Genomic DNA, 18,463 nt, shown 5'->3' on the forward strand with positions numbered 1-18,463 from the left:
TCATTGAGCTTTCTCACCCTATCTTTCAACATTACATTGTTAATTTTATTACTTTCATTCTCATTGGCAACATGAACCAAAGTCTTAGAATAATCAAAAGCTTTGTCTTTTTACCTTTTCCATTCTTTCTAATGGACAAATGCACGCTCAACGCCAAGTTGAATACAAAGTAATAATCTCAAAATGTAGGAACGCAAAATTTCCCAAAGGAGACGCTGACAAAAAACAAAGTCTCTCTAATGATAGACGCAACATCCAAAGAAATATTAATGGAAAGATAGAAAAACAAAGTAAATTTTAGAAACAAAAACCCTATGTTGCACTTTAGATTTGATTTAACGTTTCCAACTTGTGAGCACTTCAATTATGAAAGAATGACAATATATTTTATCTAAATTAAAAAACTGCTCTATCAACTGCTCTGTAATTATTTTTTTTTAAATAATATAAAAATTTACTCATTCAAAATGACTGAAATATCTAAAATAAAATAATAAAATAAAAATTAATAAAGATAAAATAAGAACAAATTTGTGTACACCAAAAACAGTTGTAATGGAGAATCCCCTTTATATATAGTATTGATATTGATATAAAAAAAAAACTACTTTAGATCTTAAAAACTCACGTCTAATAAATTGTTTCACTGTTCCACCTCTAATAAACTGTTTCCTTCTACTTTTGACAAACTACTTCATTGATAACGGTTTCTTACAAAATGACAATATATTAGTATTAAACATAAAATAAAACATTTTTTAATTAATTATAGGAATAATTAGTTATTTAGTAAATACTTAAAAAATAGAAAATGATTGAAATATCTAAAATAAAATAATAAAATAAATTATTAATAAAGATAAAATAAGAACAAATATGTGTACACCTAAAATAATTATAATGTGAAATCCATTCACTACAAGAAAATCATTAAATAAAAACCAACTTTAAAGACAAAAAATAATTAGTTGATATAATGACTAAATTAGAAACCATTTTAGAAACTAAAAAAAATGGTTTCTAAATTAGTTTATATTATTGTTAAATAGTTTCTAAATTGGTATCTCAATTAGCTACCAAGGTTTTTGCTACCAAATTTAGAAACTATTTAACAATAATAAAAACTAATTTATAAGTCATTTTTTTTTAAATTTCTAAAATTATCTCTAATTTAGTCACTATAGCAACTAATTACGATTTTAGGTAATACTTAAAGTCAAATTTAAATGGGGAATACACTATCATTAGTTATCAATATCCATCAGAGTGGCGCAGCGGAAGCGTGGTGGGCCCATAACCCACAGGTCCCTGGATCGAAACCAGGCTCTGATAAAAAAAAATAGTTTTAATAGGGTTTATTAGTTATTTTTTATAACAATTGATTCACTAAGATTCATAAAGCTTGTCACTTTATATAGTAGCATTAAACTTATGCCAAATTGATATGTTTTTCCTTCAAAAAAAATCTTAAATAACAACTAACTTGAATCAGTGTTTGTTAAGTGATGATTTGGTTAAAAACATTGAGCAAAGAAGGCATAAAGTAAAATGGTATCTTAGCATAGGAGGTGAATATTAATTTGACATGGAAAGGGGTCCTACGTACTACCTGCCATTTCTCACATTCCTGATAATTGGGTAGGCAGAGGCAATAGATTAGACGTGTTCGGTTTCACTTAGGATTCCCAAACTTTACGTACTACACTATCAATATCAACCACAAGGTAGGTTTTACATTAATTTGTGACTTTCGTTTCTTGGGGGTTACAACCAATGTCAAAGAGAGCAACAACAATTGTTGTATGATTTGTATTTTAGGAAGTTGTGTTGTGTACATGAAAGAGAGTTGTGCTGTGTACATGAAAATAACCAGCAAATACTAATTTAGCATGTTATAGTGAAGAGGGCAAAAAGTTAACAAGATATTATCCTTCTCGATAGAAGAAATTGACAAAGGGAATATGCAGAAAGAAAAGAGGGAGGACCCAATTGGATTTGCCTGAATTTCACCACATATCTATCTTCGAACATGATAAAAGTGACGTATCTTGAGGAGGACCACACATGCATATGCGACTTTCTAAGATTCTACACATCAATACTTTATCTGGTTTTTCCATCATCCAACCTATAGTACTGTAAGTTGACAACGTTATATGAAGATGCTGTTGTTTTTCTTAGTATTCCTTTTCTTTTGCACCATCTGCATTTTTCTCAAGCAATTTCTCTGATACTTGAGATGTTTGGTGGTTGAGAAAACCTCCAAAGCTACCTGTCCGTAGTTGAGGAAATAATGAGGGTTGAGAGGTAACATGTGATGGTGTTCGAAAAGTAACACTGAGGGATGCATCTATTTTTAGTTAATTCAGCACCGTACAGTGTGAGTTAAGTTGGGAAAATTATTGATGAAAAGATGTTGCGGATTATAGTGTGCTTTAATTAGTATGAGAGTGGTGGTGTAGGAGTAGTTAAAGCATAGAAAATTAAGAAATGGAAAAGCATAATATTGTGGGGTAGGAAGAGGGAGAAGAGGGCCAAGTGTATGAAAAGTAAAGGGAGCATAACACACACTCTCATGGGGCATAATTGCACCCCATGCTCATGCCTAATCATTTTGCTTCCCATCTCAATCATGTCTCCATCCCTAACAATCATGAACCATCTTTCTTTCCTTAATTTCCTCTTTTTCTGCAATTTATCACTAAAACTGTTCTTTATCTTTTAGATAGTTAAGTTTAACAACGGATGAGCCCATTGGGGTCTGTTCTCCATGTTGGATCCTATTGCACCACTCCTTTCTCCCTCCAGCATCGGATTCTCAGCTCTTGTCGTATATAAATAAACTCCCACTTCAATATATTTTGTCCTATATAGTTTGCAAATTACTACAATCTAAATCAATTTGACCCTACTATACGTTTCTTTTTAATTTCTATATTCAAATCTCATTTACTAAAATAGCATAAATTATGTATATAAACTAAAAGAAGTATAATAGGTCTTGTTTTTTTAATCAAAATTCCTTTACTATCACAATCACAATGTTAGCTCTCCAGTAATAAGTCTTGTAGTGTTTGAAAATGTATGGACATGGCTCAATGGAGTTCAATTGTCTCTTGATCATGAATTTCATATTACGAAGTAGACTTTAAGCCTAAGTCAACTCCTAGTCGATGTGGGATCTTTAATACACCCCTCACGCCGAGAGTGACAGTTATGACTCTGATACCATATCACGAAGTAGACTTTAAGTCTAACTCAACCCCATAAAATCGACTCATGGAGTGAGGTTCACAACCACTTATATACAATGAAAATTTCATAATCTCTAATTGATGTGGGATCTCCAACATACTTTGTAAGTGTGATGCGGAACACACTTTATAAGTGTGGTGCAGGTAGGTCGGGAGACCGGATAATCGAGTAGTAAAATATAGTTGAGCCTCCAATAGTACACAAGATTGTAAGAGTTTTGTTTTCAAGAACATCATATTCTCACATTGGTTAAGTTTTGAAATTGAATGAAAAATAAGCAAAATTGGATAAAAATATAATGTAGTGTAGGTTGAAGGAAAGCAAAATATTTAGATTAAAAAGGATAAAAAGAGTGAGAAAAGCTATGGATAGAGGGGATGGAAGTGCAATGCAAGTGAGCCCAGAATTTTGGGGCAAACGAATGAGCATGGAGGCAAAGAGGCAAAGAGGCAGCAGGTGCAGTGCATGTCGTTTTGCATGGCCTGATGATTCGTGAAGGAATTTGTTTTGTCGTTTAGTGGAAACATTATCGTTTGTTCCCATATTTTGTTGAGGAAAAGACAACACATGTCTATGTTGGTCCGTCACAGAAAGAATTGCATTGTGGTGAGAACGTGCAGTCTTATTTTCTTTCTTGCATCATTTATCATATTTTGGCCTATACCAACGAACGTACCGTTTTTTGTTTTTTTGCAAAAGCCATGTTTGCATGAGACGACCCAGTGGGTGGAAAGAAGGCCCAAATGGATAGTGAAGAAATAGCGGAAGTGGTAAAAATGGGCCAAGCTAATAAAAGCAATGTGTGTGCGGAGCCACAGAAGGAAAGGACACGCGTGAAGAACAACACGAATGTCTCGTTGAGGCAATGTGCTGAGAACGTGGACACCTTCATTTAAAAACCCAAACTCATTGAAACTTGAGGTTTGATTTGGGCGTCCAATCCCGTGTATCAGTTTTCGCCTTCAGGTTAATCGCTTTCTTCCTCCTATCTCTCTAACATTCTCTCTAACATTCTCATGCATTGCTTTTTTTCTCTGCTTTCTTTTTCCAATTTTCAAACAAAATGTTCGGATTCTCATATAATCACCTACCATTAGTAATAATGTCTTTTCTTTCGTAACTCGATGAATGTGTTTAATTACTTACTCTTCTCTCAATTGTATCCATACTACCAGGCTGTGATCAATTTTTATTTTTTTTGAGTTAAAATTGTTCCATGTTTTCCCCTTGTATTGTCTTGTCTTTCAATAGTTTGAGAGGAAATGACTGCTTTGTGCAGATTTTGAAAGACAATGGCCGATGCTGAAGATATTCAGCCACTCGTCTGCGATAATGGGACAGGAATGGTTAAGGTAAAACATGAAAGTAGGAGTGATTGGATATGTAGTATGTTCTTTTAGGTGTGGGTGGTGTCTTTGGATTTGTACTGATTTAGTGAGTCTTTTGCACTGTACTGCGTTGCATTGCAATTTGGATAATGCAGGCTGGATTTGCCGGTGATGATGCTCCGAGGGCTGTGTTTCCCAGCATTGTTGGTCGGCCACGTCATACTGGTGTGATGGTTGGGATGGGGCAAAAGGATGCATATGTTGGGGATGAGGCTCAGTCCAAGCGTGGTATACTGACTCTGAAATATCCCATTGAGCACGGTATTGTGAGCAACTGGGATGACATGGAGAAGATCTGGCATCACACCTTCTACAATGAACTCCGTGTGGCCCCAGAGGAGCACCCTGTTCTGCTCACTGAAGCCCCTCTCAATCCAAAGGCTAATCGTGAGAAAATGACCCAAATCATGTTTGAGACCTTCAACACACCTGCCATGTATGTTGCCATCCAGGCTGTTCTGTCCCTCTATGCCAGCGGTCGTACAACTGGTTAGTCTTTATTATGCTGTCTATAAAAAAAACAGCCAATCCTCTGCAAGGTTCACATTGCCCTTGAAAACATGGACCAGAAAATTGAATGTGGAGAAAAGAATAACAAAAAGGGCTCAAGGGTCTGTTTGATTGCCTTTTCATTTTTCTTATTTTAGAAACTGTTTTATATTCAACAATCAATTTCTAACCCCAGAGAGGGTTCATTAGTTTTGAAAACGATTTCAAAAGTAAACAAATGGAAACAACTTTGAGATGTGTTTTCATTCTTCTTGTATTCTGTGACCCTAGGTCAAGAGTGTTGTTGGTCATTAAGGATGGTGCTAATGTAGTGAGGCATGATATGAGCTGTGTTGGCTTTGCAGAGATTTATTCGTGATTTCAAGAGCTAAACGATTTTTGAAAATAGAAATCAACACTCCCTGATTCTCAAAGTTCAAACATTTTGGTTTTGACCCTGCTAATTTTATATGCTTAAACAGTTATCTGATATGAAGTAATTGAGTTACTCTAACTTGGCTGGTTGCCGTTATGGTTGGTACACTAATTTGTGTAGGCATTGTTCTGGACTCTGGAGATGGTGTCAGCCACACTGTACCCATTTATGAAGGCTATGCCCTCCCTCATGCCATCCTCCGTCTTGACTTAGCAGGACGTGACCTCACTGATGCCCTGATGAAAATCCTCACTGAGCGTGGTTACTCCTTCACTACCACAGCTGAGAGAGAAATTGTAAGGGATATGAAGGAAAAATTGGCTTATATTGCCCTTGATTATGAACAAGAGCTTGAAACTTCAAAAACTAGTTCATCTGTTGAGAAGAGCTATGAGCTGCCTGATGGACAGGTCATCACCATTGGTGCCGAGCGCTTCCGTTGTCCTGAAGTTCTCTTCCAGCCATCCATGATTGGAATGGAAGCTGTTGGCATTCATGAGACAACATACAATTCAATTATGAAGTGTGATGTTGATATCAGGAAGGATTTGTATGGAAACATAGTCCTCAGTGGTGGTTCTACCATGTTCCCTGGTATTGCGGATAGAATGAGCAAGGAAATCACTGCCCTGGCCCCAAGCAGCATGAAGATCAAGGTGGTTGCTCCACCCGAGAGAAAGTATAGTGTCTGGATTGGTGGCTCTATCTTGGCTTCTCTCAGCACTTTCCAACAGGTAAACATTCTGTGATTCTAATGACCAAAGTAATTTGTGTTGTGATAAACCTAAAACGGTGATGTCTCATGCACTTTATTACAACTGCATGACGGAGACATCAAGTGTGTGATTGTCTTTATTTTAGTTTTAGTTCTGATGCTCTTATCTAAATCTCAGTTTGATAGCTTGGTTGCTTGAATTTTGTCTCCTTCTCATGACAGTTGAGGTTCATAGGCCAATTGGGATTTGTGTAACTTACTATGCATACTAATAGCAAGCGGCATCTCATGCATTTGGGCACACATGCTAGAATGTTTTTTATATGGGTCAGCTTATTAAGATTATTAATGAGAATGCAATTGTTTTTGGAAATGCAGATGTGGATTGCGAAGGCAGAGTACGATGAGTCCGGTCCTTCAATTGTACACAGGAAATGCTTTTAAATGCAGCAGAACGGCTTGGTGTCCTCGATTGGCAATGCAGTAGCCCCTTGCAATGATTGAAGATCTTTCTTAAAAAATGTTTGTGTTGTTAGAACAGTGTACTAAGATAAAGTGGAGTTTTATGGCAGAATTAATTCTTTCATTTGTTTTGTTTTAACATTGTTAATTGTTGAACAGTTGATCTTTAATGATATATCAAAACCAAATCAGCTTATTACTCATTGCTTCCTCGTAATCATCATATTCTTCTATTTAAATCAAAGTCAGATCCTATAATTCTGTATATGTTTCAAGTTAATTAGAACCTCCTAATCAAACTGGTCCTTGGTTGGGTTATATGGCTGCAGAGTTGAGATTTTAAATACGCATTTTCACTGCAAGAATTCGGAGCTGGTTAAGATATAATGTAAGAGCATTTGTGTTTGATTTTTTGGTTGCTGAGGCAACATTTTGAATATTATACTGAATGTATATTACTTTAAATCCTTTTGCTAGATGTTGAAATTTCTGAACATTTTAAATGCTTAAAAGTTGGATGTCTTACCCAGCAAACATAAACACCTACCTCGGTTTTAGACTTACTGTCACGTTGCCTGTGCATCTGAATTTGGTTTTCAGTTGAAAACTTACATACTCAGATTCAAAAAGAAAACAAAAATAAAGAAACTTCTCATTTTAGTATTTCTCATCCAAAAAATAGGTTATATATATTCAAAGAAATTAGTATGTATTATTTGGTATATAAAAATTTCAATACTTTTTATCTTGTGCACTAAATGCCTAATTAAGAAAATAAAAAGTTATTGAAATAAAATAAGCTAATTAAATTAAAAACAAAAATTAATTATTTGTGTTTTTTCAATATTTAAGAGAATGAATGCATTTCCCTTAACAGATGGAACAAAATAGATTATAAAATACTATTACTTTATAAATTATTGCACATTTAAACTATAAGTGTAAGAGATACATTCAACATATAAAAATGAGGGACGTTCAGAACTGAAACTAATTTTTTTTTACCGATAATTGATAAAAAAAAAAGGTGATGATCAAGTAAAATCGAAATTTGTTGGATCCATTTGAATTTTTTTTTAGAACCAAGCAGTTCTGTTTGGTTTGTGGTTTAACATTTTGAAATTGATCCAAAGAGAATCGAAGAGAAATCAATTATTTAAGTATTATTATAGTACTTAATATTTCACTATCATACACAAGAGAAGAAGAGATGTGTATGCGAGAGAAGAAAATTAATATGTCTAACTAGTTTCATGTTTATAAATCTGAGTAAAAGATACGTTTAACATATGAATAAAGTAAAAAGAAGAGTAAAAGGAAGAGTTATTATAATAGTGCGAAAGTTACATTATTAACAAGTGCTAAATTAAAATCAAAGATTATTGAAAGGAAACCATATATAATGACTAAATTTTTTGATGTTTATGTTTTGAATTTTGTGAACTTATGTGTGCAAAGATTCTGTTAGAGTTAATAAAATGTACATGCTAGAAGTTATTTATAATTTATATTACAATGTATAAATATAATCCAATCACCTTTTTTCTTTTTATTTTATAGTAATTCATTTGTTTTAAATATTTAATTATAGTTAAATGAGAGAATAAAATTATTCATTTTGATATAACATTAGAGTTGTTGAGAATAAGAATGAATGACTTCTTGAATAGGTCGTGAATGAGGTCTTTGTTGTTGCGTATATTTTTTGTCTTCTAGTTATCGATTTTGAATAGTGTTCAATCTTCTGTCTTCGATTAGTAAAGAGGAGGGAGTATCTGAAGAAGATTATCCAATGTTTAAGTCATTACTCGATATTTGATGATTGTAGATAATAAATGTTATTATATGCATATCTTTACTTGTTTGGTAGTAGTGGTCAACTTATTTAAAGGGATAATTTGAGCTTAAAAAGTGTTGAGCCAAATTAACACGAGTAGCGTTATCAAGTCTTTGTATTAATCTAACACGAAGTCTAATGTCACTAGACTTGTCATGGATGTAGAGCATTAAATATAAAATATGTTCCTACTAGGGAGATGAGACCTAGAGAACTATTGAAGTCTTCTTCTCCTTCCTTCTTTCGGTCGGTTAGGTTGTTGGGTGATGAACTTGAATTCTTCTCGTCCTCCTGCTTCTCCTTCGGCACTCGGTCTCGGGTGAACACCGGATGGTGGGGGTACCTGCGAAGGCACTCCGACACTCAAGTTAGTAAAGCGGGTGATCAATTTTCTGGTAGGTGAACAGTAATAAATGACGTACCTTTCTACTTGGGATGTGTGCTATTTATATTATTCTAATGGGCCTACCTTGTTGGACCCGTTTATCGGAGTGGATCTTGCTTAGGATTGCATTACTTAATTATTAATGATGGATTAGTTTTACTGACCTTGGTTTGAGCGTTAACGGTAGTATGGGTCGGCTGGCTAGACCGACCGTGATGTTTCCACTTGTCTCGGTCGCCTCGGCCGAATCTATCGGGTCTCGGCCAGACTCCCTCTGATCTCGGTCTCGGACAATCAAGTGGGTATCGGTTAGGATGACCAAGTGTCGATCTCGCCCATATCGATACAAAATATATTCACTAATAAATAAAAATGTATATAATAAAATCACAAACAAAAACTATACTAAAAAAATCATTTCTTTTAATTTTTTTTTTTTAATCTTCAAATCGAACCAAATCAAACGGTTAATAATTTTTATATTAGGTTGAAATACATTTTAACTTAAAAAATTAAAGTACATACCGCGAAACATCCTAATAAAAATAATTGAACAGATATAAAACAAAGATTGTGTTAGGAATGAATTTCTAAAGTCTGAACAAATGGACTGTTAAGGTTGGGATTTTCCCCGGGTTAGGTGAATAACAAGAATATTGTTCGGTCTCTTTCAAACCATTCTTTATTTCAAAGGATATTAGCTTTTAAATGAATATAATATTATATTCTATTAATTCTATTTTATAAAATTGATTAAAAATAAAATTTACATCCAATTATATAATATAGTTAAGATGTTGTTACATATAGTTGATGTTAAAAATATAAAAAAAAAAATCACAGTCGTATACTTAGTATAGAGAAAAAATGGTAGTTGAATGAAATTAAACATATAAAACATCACCATTGCAAGAATATCTTGGGAGAGTGGGTAATAACTAACTAATAAATTTCTGATATGTGTACGGAATGTTGTGACATTGCCAAATTGAATTGGTCTCTTCTACCATTATTATTATTACTTAGTACGACAAACAAAACCAGATTCAGAGTAACATTCTTATTTGCAGGTAATTAGAAACATGTTTGGGTTTTCACTGCAGTGGAAAAGGAGATGACTCCAATTTCCACAGACCATGGAGTCAACTAAAAAGTCAAACGTTTGATGGGTTTCATTCCAATTGAATTGGCATCACAATCCACCCAATGTTGCAATTTCTATTCCCACCATCCAATAATTCAGTTCCTGCAGTGCACCAATGGAACTTTTGAAACCTCTGCACCCTCACCATGCACCCAATTTGTGCCTTCCCTTCCACGGCCACCCCTCTTCTTCTCAATCTCAATCTCCCCTTCCCCTCCCCATGCCTCGAAAGGTTCATGTCGCTGTTGGCAAATCGATTGATAAAGCTGTCACCTTGCTTCAATGGACCTTCAACCACTTTCAGCACGCTGAAATCGTTATATTACATGCTTATCAACCTTCTCTCACCATCCCCACCCTATGTAAGCTCGTTTCTCTCAGTTTTTCGTTGTGAATTTTTGTGGTTTCTACTTTGCGCCCGTTTTGCGCTTATTCGGTCTCTTTGAATTTTGTTGTGTAGTGGGGAAATTGCCTGCATCACAGGCTAGTCCTGCTGTGGTGTCTGCTTTTCGATGTGTGGAGAGAGAACAGACCATGAAGCTTTTAGACAAGTACTTGACCATTTGCCGCACAGCTAGGGTAAGCCTCTTCTTTCTATTTTCATTTCAGTAACTGAGTTTATTTGTAGTCTTAACTTTTGGTAAGAAACCTGTTATTAACTGTGCTTTTAATATAAATTTACCTTTCAGGTTAAGGCAAGCATTATAGTTACTGAAGCTGATCAAGTCCAAAAAGGAATTGTTGATTTGGTCGTTAAGCATAGTATTCAGAAGCTTGTAATTGGAGCAGTACCAGAAAAGTAAGTTCTTCATTCATTGTCTACTAAAGCTGTTTTCTTTACAACTGTCTATTATTCTTTCTTTTCCTGCATTTTTTTGGGGTTTGGGGAAGGGAGGGAGAGAAGGAGGATGATTTCTTCTGTATAAAACTGCCAAGTTACTAGTTAGTCTTCCCTGTAGTTTGGATAGAGTTGATTTTATTTATTCTTGTGACTCATGAATTTTGTATCCTCGTGTCTATTGTTTCTGTAGAGAGTTGAGAACGACACAACTGGTTTTATTTTCTTTTGATAACTTGAAGGCTACAATCTACTTCTGTAGTGTCCGTTTTTGTCCCATTTCTTTCACCGAATGGATCAATAAATCGTTCCACTTACAAAAATCATCGTGGAAAATTGCAGTTGCATGAAAGTGAAAAGGAATTCTGGTAAAGCAAATTACACTGCCAAAAATGCTCCTCCATTCTGTGAAGTATGGTTTATCTATAAAGGAAAAGTTATTTGGACACGAGAGGCTTCTGAGACACCATGTTCTTCATCCTCGTGTGCTCAACCTGAGATTGCCACCGCAGAAAGCTTGAGATGTAGATCTTTTCAATATGGTAAGAATGAACTATTTGACTCGGAATGTCTTCAACCAAATTCGGCAAGATCTGCTACTGGTCTTGGAATTAGAAGTTGTGTTCATGAGGAAATCACAGAAACGGAAGCCACTTTTTCATCCAAAGCATCCAGTTGTGGCAGTCATTGTTCCTCCCAAAATTCTTCTAGGGCTCATTTAGATACGTACTTAGAGGCCATGGAAGAAAAAATTAACAAACAACTTATTGAAACCAAGATAGAAGCCGAGGCAGTATCAGATGAAGCCTTTGCTAACCTATTAAAGTGTGAGAGGTTAGAAGTTGAAGCCATGGAAGCCATCAGGAAGGTAAGCAAAATCTAGTGATTGTAAATCATTGAAGACTTCTGAAGCCAACAACCTTCTGGCTTTTGCCCTTATTGCTCTTTCTAGTCATGTGAATGAGGAATTAAATATTTTTTTCTTAAGTATTTCAGAAATTTTGACAAAGCATTTCAGCAAGACAGAATCCCTCCTGAAAATACTGGGATTCTGCACACAATTTTCTGAACCTAACATTTCAAGTCAGTATTGTAGAAGAAACATTTTGAACATTTGCACAAGTTTAATTGTTTGGAAATTTCTACGATGGGATATTGTATGATTTAGTTTTCTATCTCCAAACCATTGTGACCAGTAGTGATGGATAGCGAGTCTATAGTTTAGCTGATTTCTCAAGCTCCCTACGTAAGTTATATTCTATCTTACAGGTCAATTTGTTTGAATCTGCCCATGTTCGTGAAGTAAAGCTTAGAAAAGAGGCTGAGGATGCACTGCGAGCTGCGGTACAAGAACAACAAAAGCTCTTGAATGAGAGTGAAGAAATTGCTAGTGAGCTTCAAATGACCATGAGAAATATTGCGCTGTTAGATAGTCATGCTCAGGAAGCAAACCGTAGGCGTGATGAAGCTGCAGATGAACTATCACTAATTCAAGAATCCATCTCAACCCTGTGGCAAGAAAGGCAGCAGATAAGGAGACAGAAAATGGAAGCCCTACGTTGGCTTGAGCGGTGGAGAAGTCGAGGACAAGTTGGAGCACCTCGTTGCAATGGGGTCATTGGGTTTCCAGAAGAATTACCTGAGTTAGCAGAGTTTTCATCATCAGATCTTCAAAATGCCACATGTAATTTTTCCAATAGCTTTAAAATTGTGCAAGGTGGATTTGGTTGTATATACAAGGGGGAAATGTTGGGTAGGACTGTTACTATAAAAAAGTTCCACCAACATACCATGCAAGGACCAATGGAGTTTCGTCAAGAGGTTAGTTCCCCATAAAGGTCATTCTGCCTGTTGAAATAATTATCTTAAAATATAGAGATGGCTTCAGATGATTGGAGGTGGAAACATTAATTTTGAGGCATTTTATATTCTACTAATTTTTTTTTCGCAACACTAATAATGGAGTTGTTTTCTATTTTCCTCACTCGTTTCTTTTTCCCGTGTTTGTGTTAAGACTCCACTGATGTTATCCTTTTTTGTGATCAGGTTCAAGTTCTTGGTAGTCTCCAGCACCCTCACTTAATCACTTTGCTTGGTGTTTGCCCTGAAGCCTGGTCAATTGTATATGAGTACCTCCCCAATGGAACTCTTCAAGACTACCTATTCCGAAAAAGCAACAATTCTCCTTTGACATGGAATACCCGAGCGCGAATGATTGCTGAAATCGCTAGTGCTCTCTGCTTCCTACATTCTTTTAAACCCGAAACTATTATCCATGGTGATCTGAAGCCAGAAACTGTACTACTTGATTCCTCACTTGGTTGCAAGATATGTGGATTTGGGTTCTGCAGTCTGGTAAGTGAGGAGTCTCTCCTCCGTCCTAGTTTCCGTTTGAGCACTGAACCAAAGGGTGCTTTCACGTATACGGATCCAGAGTTTCATAGAACTGGAATACTAACAACAAAGTCAGACATCTACTCCTTTGGGCTCATCATTTTGCAACTCCTCACTGATAAAACTCCAGTTGGATTAGCAGCTCTTGTACGCAATGCAGCTTCATGTGGAAAATTGTCTTCAATTCTGGATTCTTCAGCTGGAGAATGGCCCTCGCCTGTGGCATCGCGATTGGTTGAACTAGGATTGCAATTCTGTCAACAAAATCGTAGAGACAGACCAGACTTAACTCCTACACTTGTGAGAGAATTGGAGCAGATGCATGCTTCAGAAGAGCGACCAGTGCCATCTTTTTTCTTATGTCCAATACTTCAGGTAACTCTTTTCTATAAATAAAAAAACTTTGCATAACTTTTATCTTGTTAAAAGACAAAGATGGTTATGTATTCTATTTTGCTCCTGTATTTTGGATTCCTTCAGGAAATAATGCATGATCCTCAAGTTGCGGCAGACGGATTTACCTATGAAGGAGATGCCATACGTGAATGGTTGGAAAATGGACATGACACTTCTCCCATGACTAATTTGAAATTGAATCACCTGTTTCTAACTCCCAACCACGCACTACGACTTGCCATCCATGACTGGCTTTGCAAATCTTGAAGCTTCTTTTGTTCATTTAGGCTAAAGGCTCCTTTTTATCCTCTTTAAGATTTTCTTTTCTTTTGTGTGTGGTTGTAAATATTTTGTATGCCACAAAAAAATTGCCAATTTGATTTGATCCCACCTTACGCCATTCAAGTAGACAGAAAAGAAACTGTATTTTGGCCACAATTTCCAGCCCAGAGAAAAAGGAAGAGGTATGTGCACCCGTCATGATTATGTCTGTGCTATTTTATGGCATTAAACTGGTTCTTGTCACACATTTGAGGGGCAAAAGAATCAATTTAGCCTTTTAGATATGCAAATATTTGTATATTCTATTTTTCACATTGCGTTTCTTCGTTCTGCAGCTTTCATCATTGTTAAGTCTTGAAATCATGGATATGTTTTAATGTGTCTTTCTATAACTATTTAGAGAAGAGAAACAATAACTGAAATTTACTTTTACATAAAATTATTTTTTAAAAACTATATCATACAATTTTTCTCTGTGATCTTTACAATAGGTGCGGAGGGTAACATATGTGCTTCATTTATATTCATTCATGCATTCCAATATGCTTAGTTCTAGTTCCAAAATCACAAACCTTTAGTCTTCTCTTCTCAGGGAAAACTGTAGGAGGAAATAAAGGTAACCCACATACATAAATACATGTAGTATAAGACCTTGATTGGAATAATTTTCTGCACATGAAGTGCAGTATACCTTGTTTCCTTCATTCTAATATTTATAATATCATCCACAAGGAAGAAGGGAAGAAGAGGAATGAATTTCTTTGGGGTTAAAGGGGTGATCATCTTCGGCTGTGAATATACTAAGTCTGGAATCATTCTCTTGGTTACCATCCAAAAGTGGATTGGATTCCCCTTTCAAGTTCCATAGATGGAATTCCTTCTTGCTAGGTGTCTCCGATTTCTGATAAATTTGAGCTTTTCCCTGATCATCCAAGTAGTTCTCAGGCTCTACACCATCTTGAGACTTGAAAATTCCTCTCTCATGACCAGGACTAAGAGATTTAGCTGCTGCTGTGTCCAGAAAATGGTTTGAGCCAAATGACTGGTTTTCCTGATAGTGATTGTTGTTGAAGTCAGAGTTAGATCTGTCAAATATGGTTGGCAAAGCTTTTTCTTGCAGAACTCCTTGTGCTTGAGTTGACCTTTGGCTGACACTTCCAAAACCTTGAATTCCTCTGGACAACCTCCGAGCACGGTTTCTTTCCTCCTTAAGGAGAGTTCCTTCTTCCAGGAGTTTCAAAATCCGTTCTGATTTCTCTCTAACAGTTAGACCCCAGTTGAACCTGCATGCACATTCTCACCAAGCCCTCATTAATCACTATCTGTAATAATTTTCGTGCACTGTCACTCAACCAATTAAAAACTATTCCAAACACGACTTTAAAAAAGTAATTATTGCAAAATAGTTTTGGCACACACATTAATATTGGATTACAATATAAAATAAATACATTTATCTTGAAAATATAAAACACCTTTAATTCTCACCATACAAAACAAACAAGTTGAAAAGTGTTATTTTGTTATTCATTATAAAAGAAGTAGTTAAATAAATTGAATATTATTATTTTCAATATTTTGTCTAAATTGCTTCCAAATTATATTTATTGAGACTAATATTTAAGTATAAAAATAAATGTATTTTTGAAATAGCAAAATCAAGGCTATCAAATATCACCATTGTTGTGCTTATATGTAAATACTGAGGAAGTATTATCATGTAAATCTAATTAAACCAGAACATACCCACTGTCATCACTATACTGAAAGCCTTTCATCTGGCTAATTACTTCTTTGTCAATCTGAAATTCCTCTGCAACACTTTCTGGTCCATGAGTCAACAGATGCTCCACCACAATCAGAGAATTGTAAGATGCCCTCCAATTCTTCTTCTCAAATTTAAGGAGTCTGTTTTAGAATTATTCCATTCATTCATCTTTTATCAGATGATTAAGATAGTGGCAAGCATCAATACCAATAACTTAAAGAAGAAAAAGCAGGCAGAAAAACCTTTTGTGGAGAATCTCTACAATCCTCCAATAATCTTCAAGCTCAAAAGCAGCCCTTGAAATTGATCTAAGTGTTGGAGAATCTGGGGCCCATGGATTTCCTTTGGTAACTTCTTCTGTCATGCTGCAAATAGTAGAAGACCACAAAAACTATGTATTACAAATGGTTTCTTTGGCTGTGAAACACATTAAAATGTCAAATCTTATAGTTGAATCATGAAAATAGAAGCTTACAGTTCTGCTGGAGTAACATCAGTGAGAGCTAACCTAGCAGTCTTGAATTTTTCCTTGAGGAAGAAAGAAGCTTGCTTTTTAAAATCATGGAACAAAGGTGTGCCCATTTTTTTGTTCAACAGGACTGACATGACATATCTAAGCTGAATCAGCTCTTGCAAATGTTCTTGAGTTGGAGGTAACAAGATAAGGAATGGACAAGAAAGTTGAGTTTGGTATATACAGTTGAAATTAGCAGAAACTATTTTAAAACTATTTATTTATTATATCCTAAAGTTGAATATTTTGAAAACATCTAGGGGTTTTGAGAAGTCAGCATATAAGTGCCACTTGGTGCAACCTCTGTTTAAGTTTGAACATTGAATACTTGATCTTATCATTTGAGGTCATCACCCAAGACTAGTATAATGTATATCAAGAGAAAGTCACACCATCATCTGGGCTCTGTGGCTCAACACAGAACACAGAGCCAAAAGAACTTTGAATAGGAATCAGACCCAATTGTTCAACAACACTAATGTTCGAATTATGTTCGAATTGTCAGAAATAAAACCGTGTTGTGCAAAGACTTCGATACGTAACTTTTTAATAAGTATATGTACAAAATCGATATAATTGTGCGAAGAAAGTGAAGTTGTTTGGATTGAGGTATGTTAGAATGTATGTGTGAGAAAAGTTTATTGAAATTTGTGAGTGATAAGATGATTGTGAGGAAATTTTGATTTTTTTTAAATGTATAAAATGTAAGTTTACAAATTTACCTTATCTTTAAAAATATTTGAATAATAAAATATGAAGTATTTTTGCGTAAATTTGAGTTAACTAAAATTTTGTAATTATTTCCAATATCATTGAATAATTATTTAAAAAAAACACAAATTTTTTTATCATTTAACACATGAAATTTTTTCATAAAAATAATAAATCTGTAAGTGATATGATGAGTATGATTGAAATTTTAATTAATGAAAACTTAAAATTACAACTTTTTTTTATATTTAAAAAAACTAATTTATTTATTTATATAAATAACTATATTTAATTTTATTATATTATAACTTTATTTATTATTATTAATAAATATTAAATATTTGATATAAAAATAATTATTATTAATATTACTATTATTTAATAATTTTATTTAATTTATATTTATTATCATTATTTTAAAAATATATTTTATTAATAATATCTTTAAATATTTGTGTTGGTTAAATTTATTGTAATAATTAATATTTATATTTAGATAATGTTAATATTATTTTATTTGTATTATATTATATTATATATTAAGTAATCTTCTACTTTATGCAAAGACAAAAAAATGAGACTAAAATGGGAAAAACATACTTGCTTATGTGGCTTTCTTCAAGGTTCTTTGCAATATGAGGAGAAGTAAGAGAAGTAATGTTCACATTAATCCTCTCTTTCTCTTCCGTGCACATCAACATATCCAAACAAGCGATATCACTGCACTTTCATCCTCGTGAACAGTACATCTCTTGAAGCAAACATGCCCTAACTAAAACGAATTGAATACTAATAGAAAATACTATTCAAATAGAAATAGGTCCAATATGGAGAATTTCAGAGATTTTACTTGACTTTATCCGTGTCAACAAACAATTCGAAATGCCTCGAAATGCCTCGACTTCTTTAGAATAGGTCTGAGTCAAATAAGAATGTTTCGAATCACTTTACACAATTTTGGAAACCCAATGCCTCTATCAATATGTAAAATACTGGATTTCCATTCCTAGAGAAAAAAAAGGGAAACGGACACTCAATTCAAGCATGTTTTTTAATTTCTTTTAATTTTTTGGTGAAGATGTCTTTATGTCCTTTAGTTCCTTATTCTTTATTCGTTTTTATGTTTTTAATTTTTATAAATTTAAATAATATAGATAATTATTTATATGATAATTGAATGTATTTTGAATAATTTAAATTATTAATGCAGTCAAATATATTTAAATTAATTTATTTAAAAAATAATTAAATAATTAGTCAATTTGATTAATTAATGAAATTACATGCAATTTTAGAAAATTTAAAACAATGCCATTAAAATACATGTTATCAGAAATAAGCTTAATTGAGATAAAAGAAGAAATAAATATGTAAGGACATTTTTTTATGACAATAAGGTTTTTTTAGAATGACAATTATATAAGGTTATTTCTTACAAAAATGTAAAAC

The 18,463-nt window shown here is 34.1% G+C and overlaps 3 protein-coding genes and 1 non-coding gene across 5 annotated transcripts; 3 read left to right on the plus strand and 1 right to left on the minus strand.

Annotated features, from left to right (window-relative positions):
* Positions 1-1,260: 1,260 nt before the first annotated feature.
* On the plus strand, positions 1,261-1,332 carry TRNAM-CAU (transfer RNA methionine (anticodon CAU)). The gene has a single exon. It is a non-coding gene; the product is annotated as a tRNA-Met (tRNA).
* Positions 1,333-3,954: 2,622 nt separating this feature from the next.
* On the plus strand, positions 3,955-6,948 carry LOC137817032 (actin-like). Its single transcript, XM_068620244.1, has 5 exons — positions 3,955-4,221; positions 4,535-4,607; positions 4,739-5,132; positions 5,689-6,302; positions 6,662-6,948. The coding sequence occupies exons 2-5, from the start codon at positions 4,548-4,550 to the stop codon at positions 6,725-6,727; spliced, it is 1,134 nt and encodes a 377-aa protein (XP_068476345.1). The 5' UTR covers positions 3,955-4,221; positions 4,535-4,547; the 3' UTR covers positions 6,728-6,948.
* A 2,983-nt stretch (positions 6,949-9,931) lies between these two features.
* LOC137817015 (U-box domain-containing protein 33-like) lies at positions 9,932-14,333 on the plus strand. 2 transcript variants are annotated; one of them, XM_068620217.1, is made up of 7 exons: positions 9,932-10,473; positions 10,572-10,690; positions 10,801-10,910; positions 11,292-11,817; positions 12,219-12,770; positions 12,996-13,718; positions 13,824-14,333. In XM_068620217.1, the coding sequence occupies exons 1-7, from the start codon at positions 10,227-10,229 to the stop codon at positions 14,004-14,006; spliced, it is 2,460 nt and encodes an 819-aa protein (XP_068476318.1). In that variant the 5' UTR covers positions 9,932-10,226; the 3' UTR covers positions 14,007-14,333. The 2 variants fall into 2 exon arrangements, with proteins under 2 accessions (XP_068476318.1, XP_068476319.1); XM_068620218.1 differs by having other exon boundaries at positions 9,950-10,473; positions 11,143-11,817.
* A 184-nt stretch (positions 14,334-14,517) lies between these two features.
* Positions 14,518-16,482, minus strand: LOC137817016 (epsin-3-like). Its single transcript, XM_068620219.1, has 4 exons — positions 16,265-16,482; positions 16,032-16,154; positions 15,768-15,929; positions 14,518-15,304 (listed from the first exon to the last, which is right to left on the minus strand). Exons 1-4 carry the CDS (start codon positions 16,393-16,395, stop codon positions 14,743-14,745), a joined length of 978 nt encoding a protein of 325 aa, XP_068476320.1. The 5' UTR covers positions 16,396-16,482; the 3' UTR covers positions 14,518-14,742.
* Between the last annotated feature and the right edge of the window lie 1,981 nt (positions 16,483-18,463).

The sequence above is a fragment of the Phaseolus vulgaris genome, unplaced genomic scaffold, assembly GCF_000499845.2.
Source record: "Phaseolus vulgaris cultivar G19833 unplaced genomic scaffold, P. vulgaris v2.0 scaffold_15, whole genome shotgun sequence".
Taxonomy (NCBI): Eukaryota; Viridiplantae; Streptophyta; class Magnoliopsida; order Fabales; family Fabaceae; genus Phaseolus; species Phaseolus vulgaris.

Bases quoted from the DNA above. Each gene is read 5' to 3' on its own strand.
- LOC137817032 (XM_068620244.1), top strand. From the start codon at position 4,548: ATGGCCGATGCTGAAGATATTCAGCCACTCGTCTGCGATAATGGGACA. The intron at 4,608-4,738 runs GTAAAACATGAA...TGGATAATGCAG, and splicing joins ATGGGACAGGAATGGTTAAG to GCTGGATTTGCCGGTGATGA. The intron at 5,133-5,688 runs GTTAGTCTTTAT...TAATTTGTGTAG, and splicing joins TGCCAGCGGTCGTACAACTG to GCATTGTTCTGGACTCTGGA.
- LOC137817016 (XM_068620219.1), bottom strand. From the start codon at position 16,395: ATGTCAGTCCTGTTGAACAAAAAAATGGGCACACCTTTGTTCCATGAT. The intron at 16,155-16,264 runs GTAAGCTTCTAT...TACTATTTGCAG, and splicing joins GATGTTACTCCAGCAGAACT to CATGACAGAAGAAGTTACCA. The intron at 15,305-15,767 runs GTATGTTCTGGT...ATGTGCATGCAG, and splicing joins CAGTATAGTGATGACAGTGG to GTTCAACTGGGGTCTAACTG.
- LOC137817015 (XM_068620217.1), top strand. From the start codon at position 10,227: ATGGAACTTTTGAAACCTCTGCACCCTCACCATGCACCCAATTTGTGC. The intron at 10,474-10,571 runs GTAAGCTCGTTT...TTTGTTGTGTAG, and splicing joins TCTCACCATCCCCACCCTAT to TGGGGAAATTGCCTGCATCA. The intron at 10,691-10,800 runs GTAAGCCTCTTC...TTTACCTTTCAG, and splicing joins CCATTTGCCGCACAGCTAGG to GTTAAGGCAAGCATTATAGT.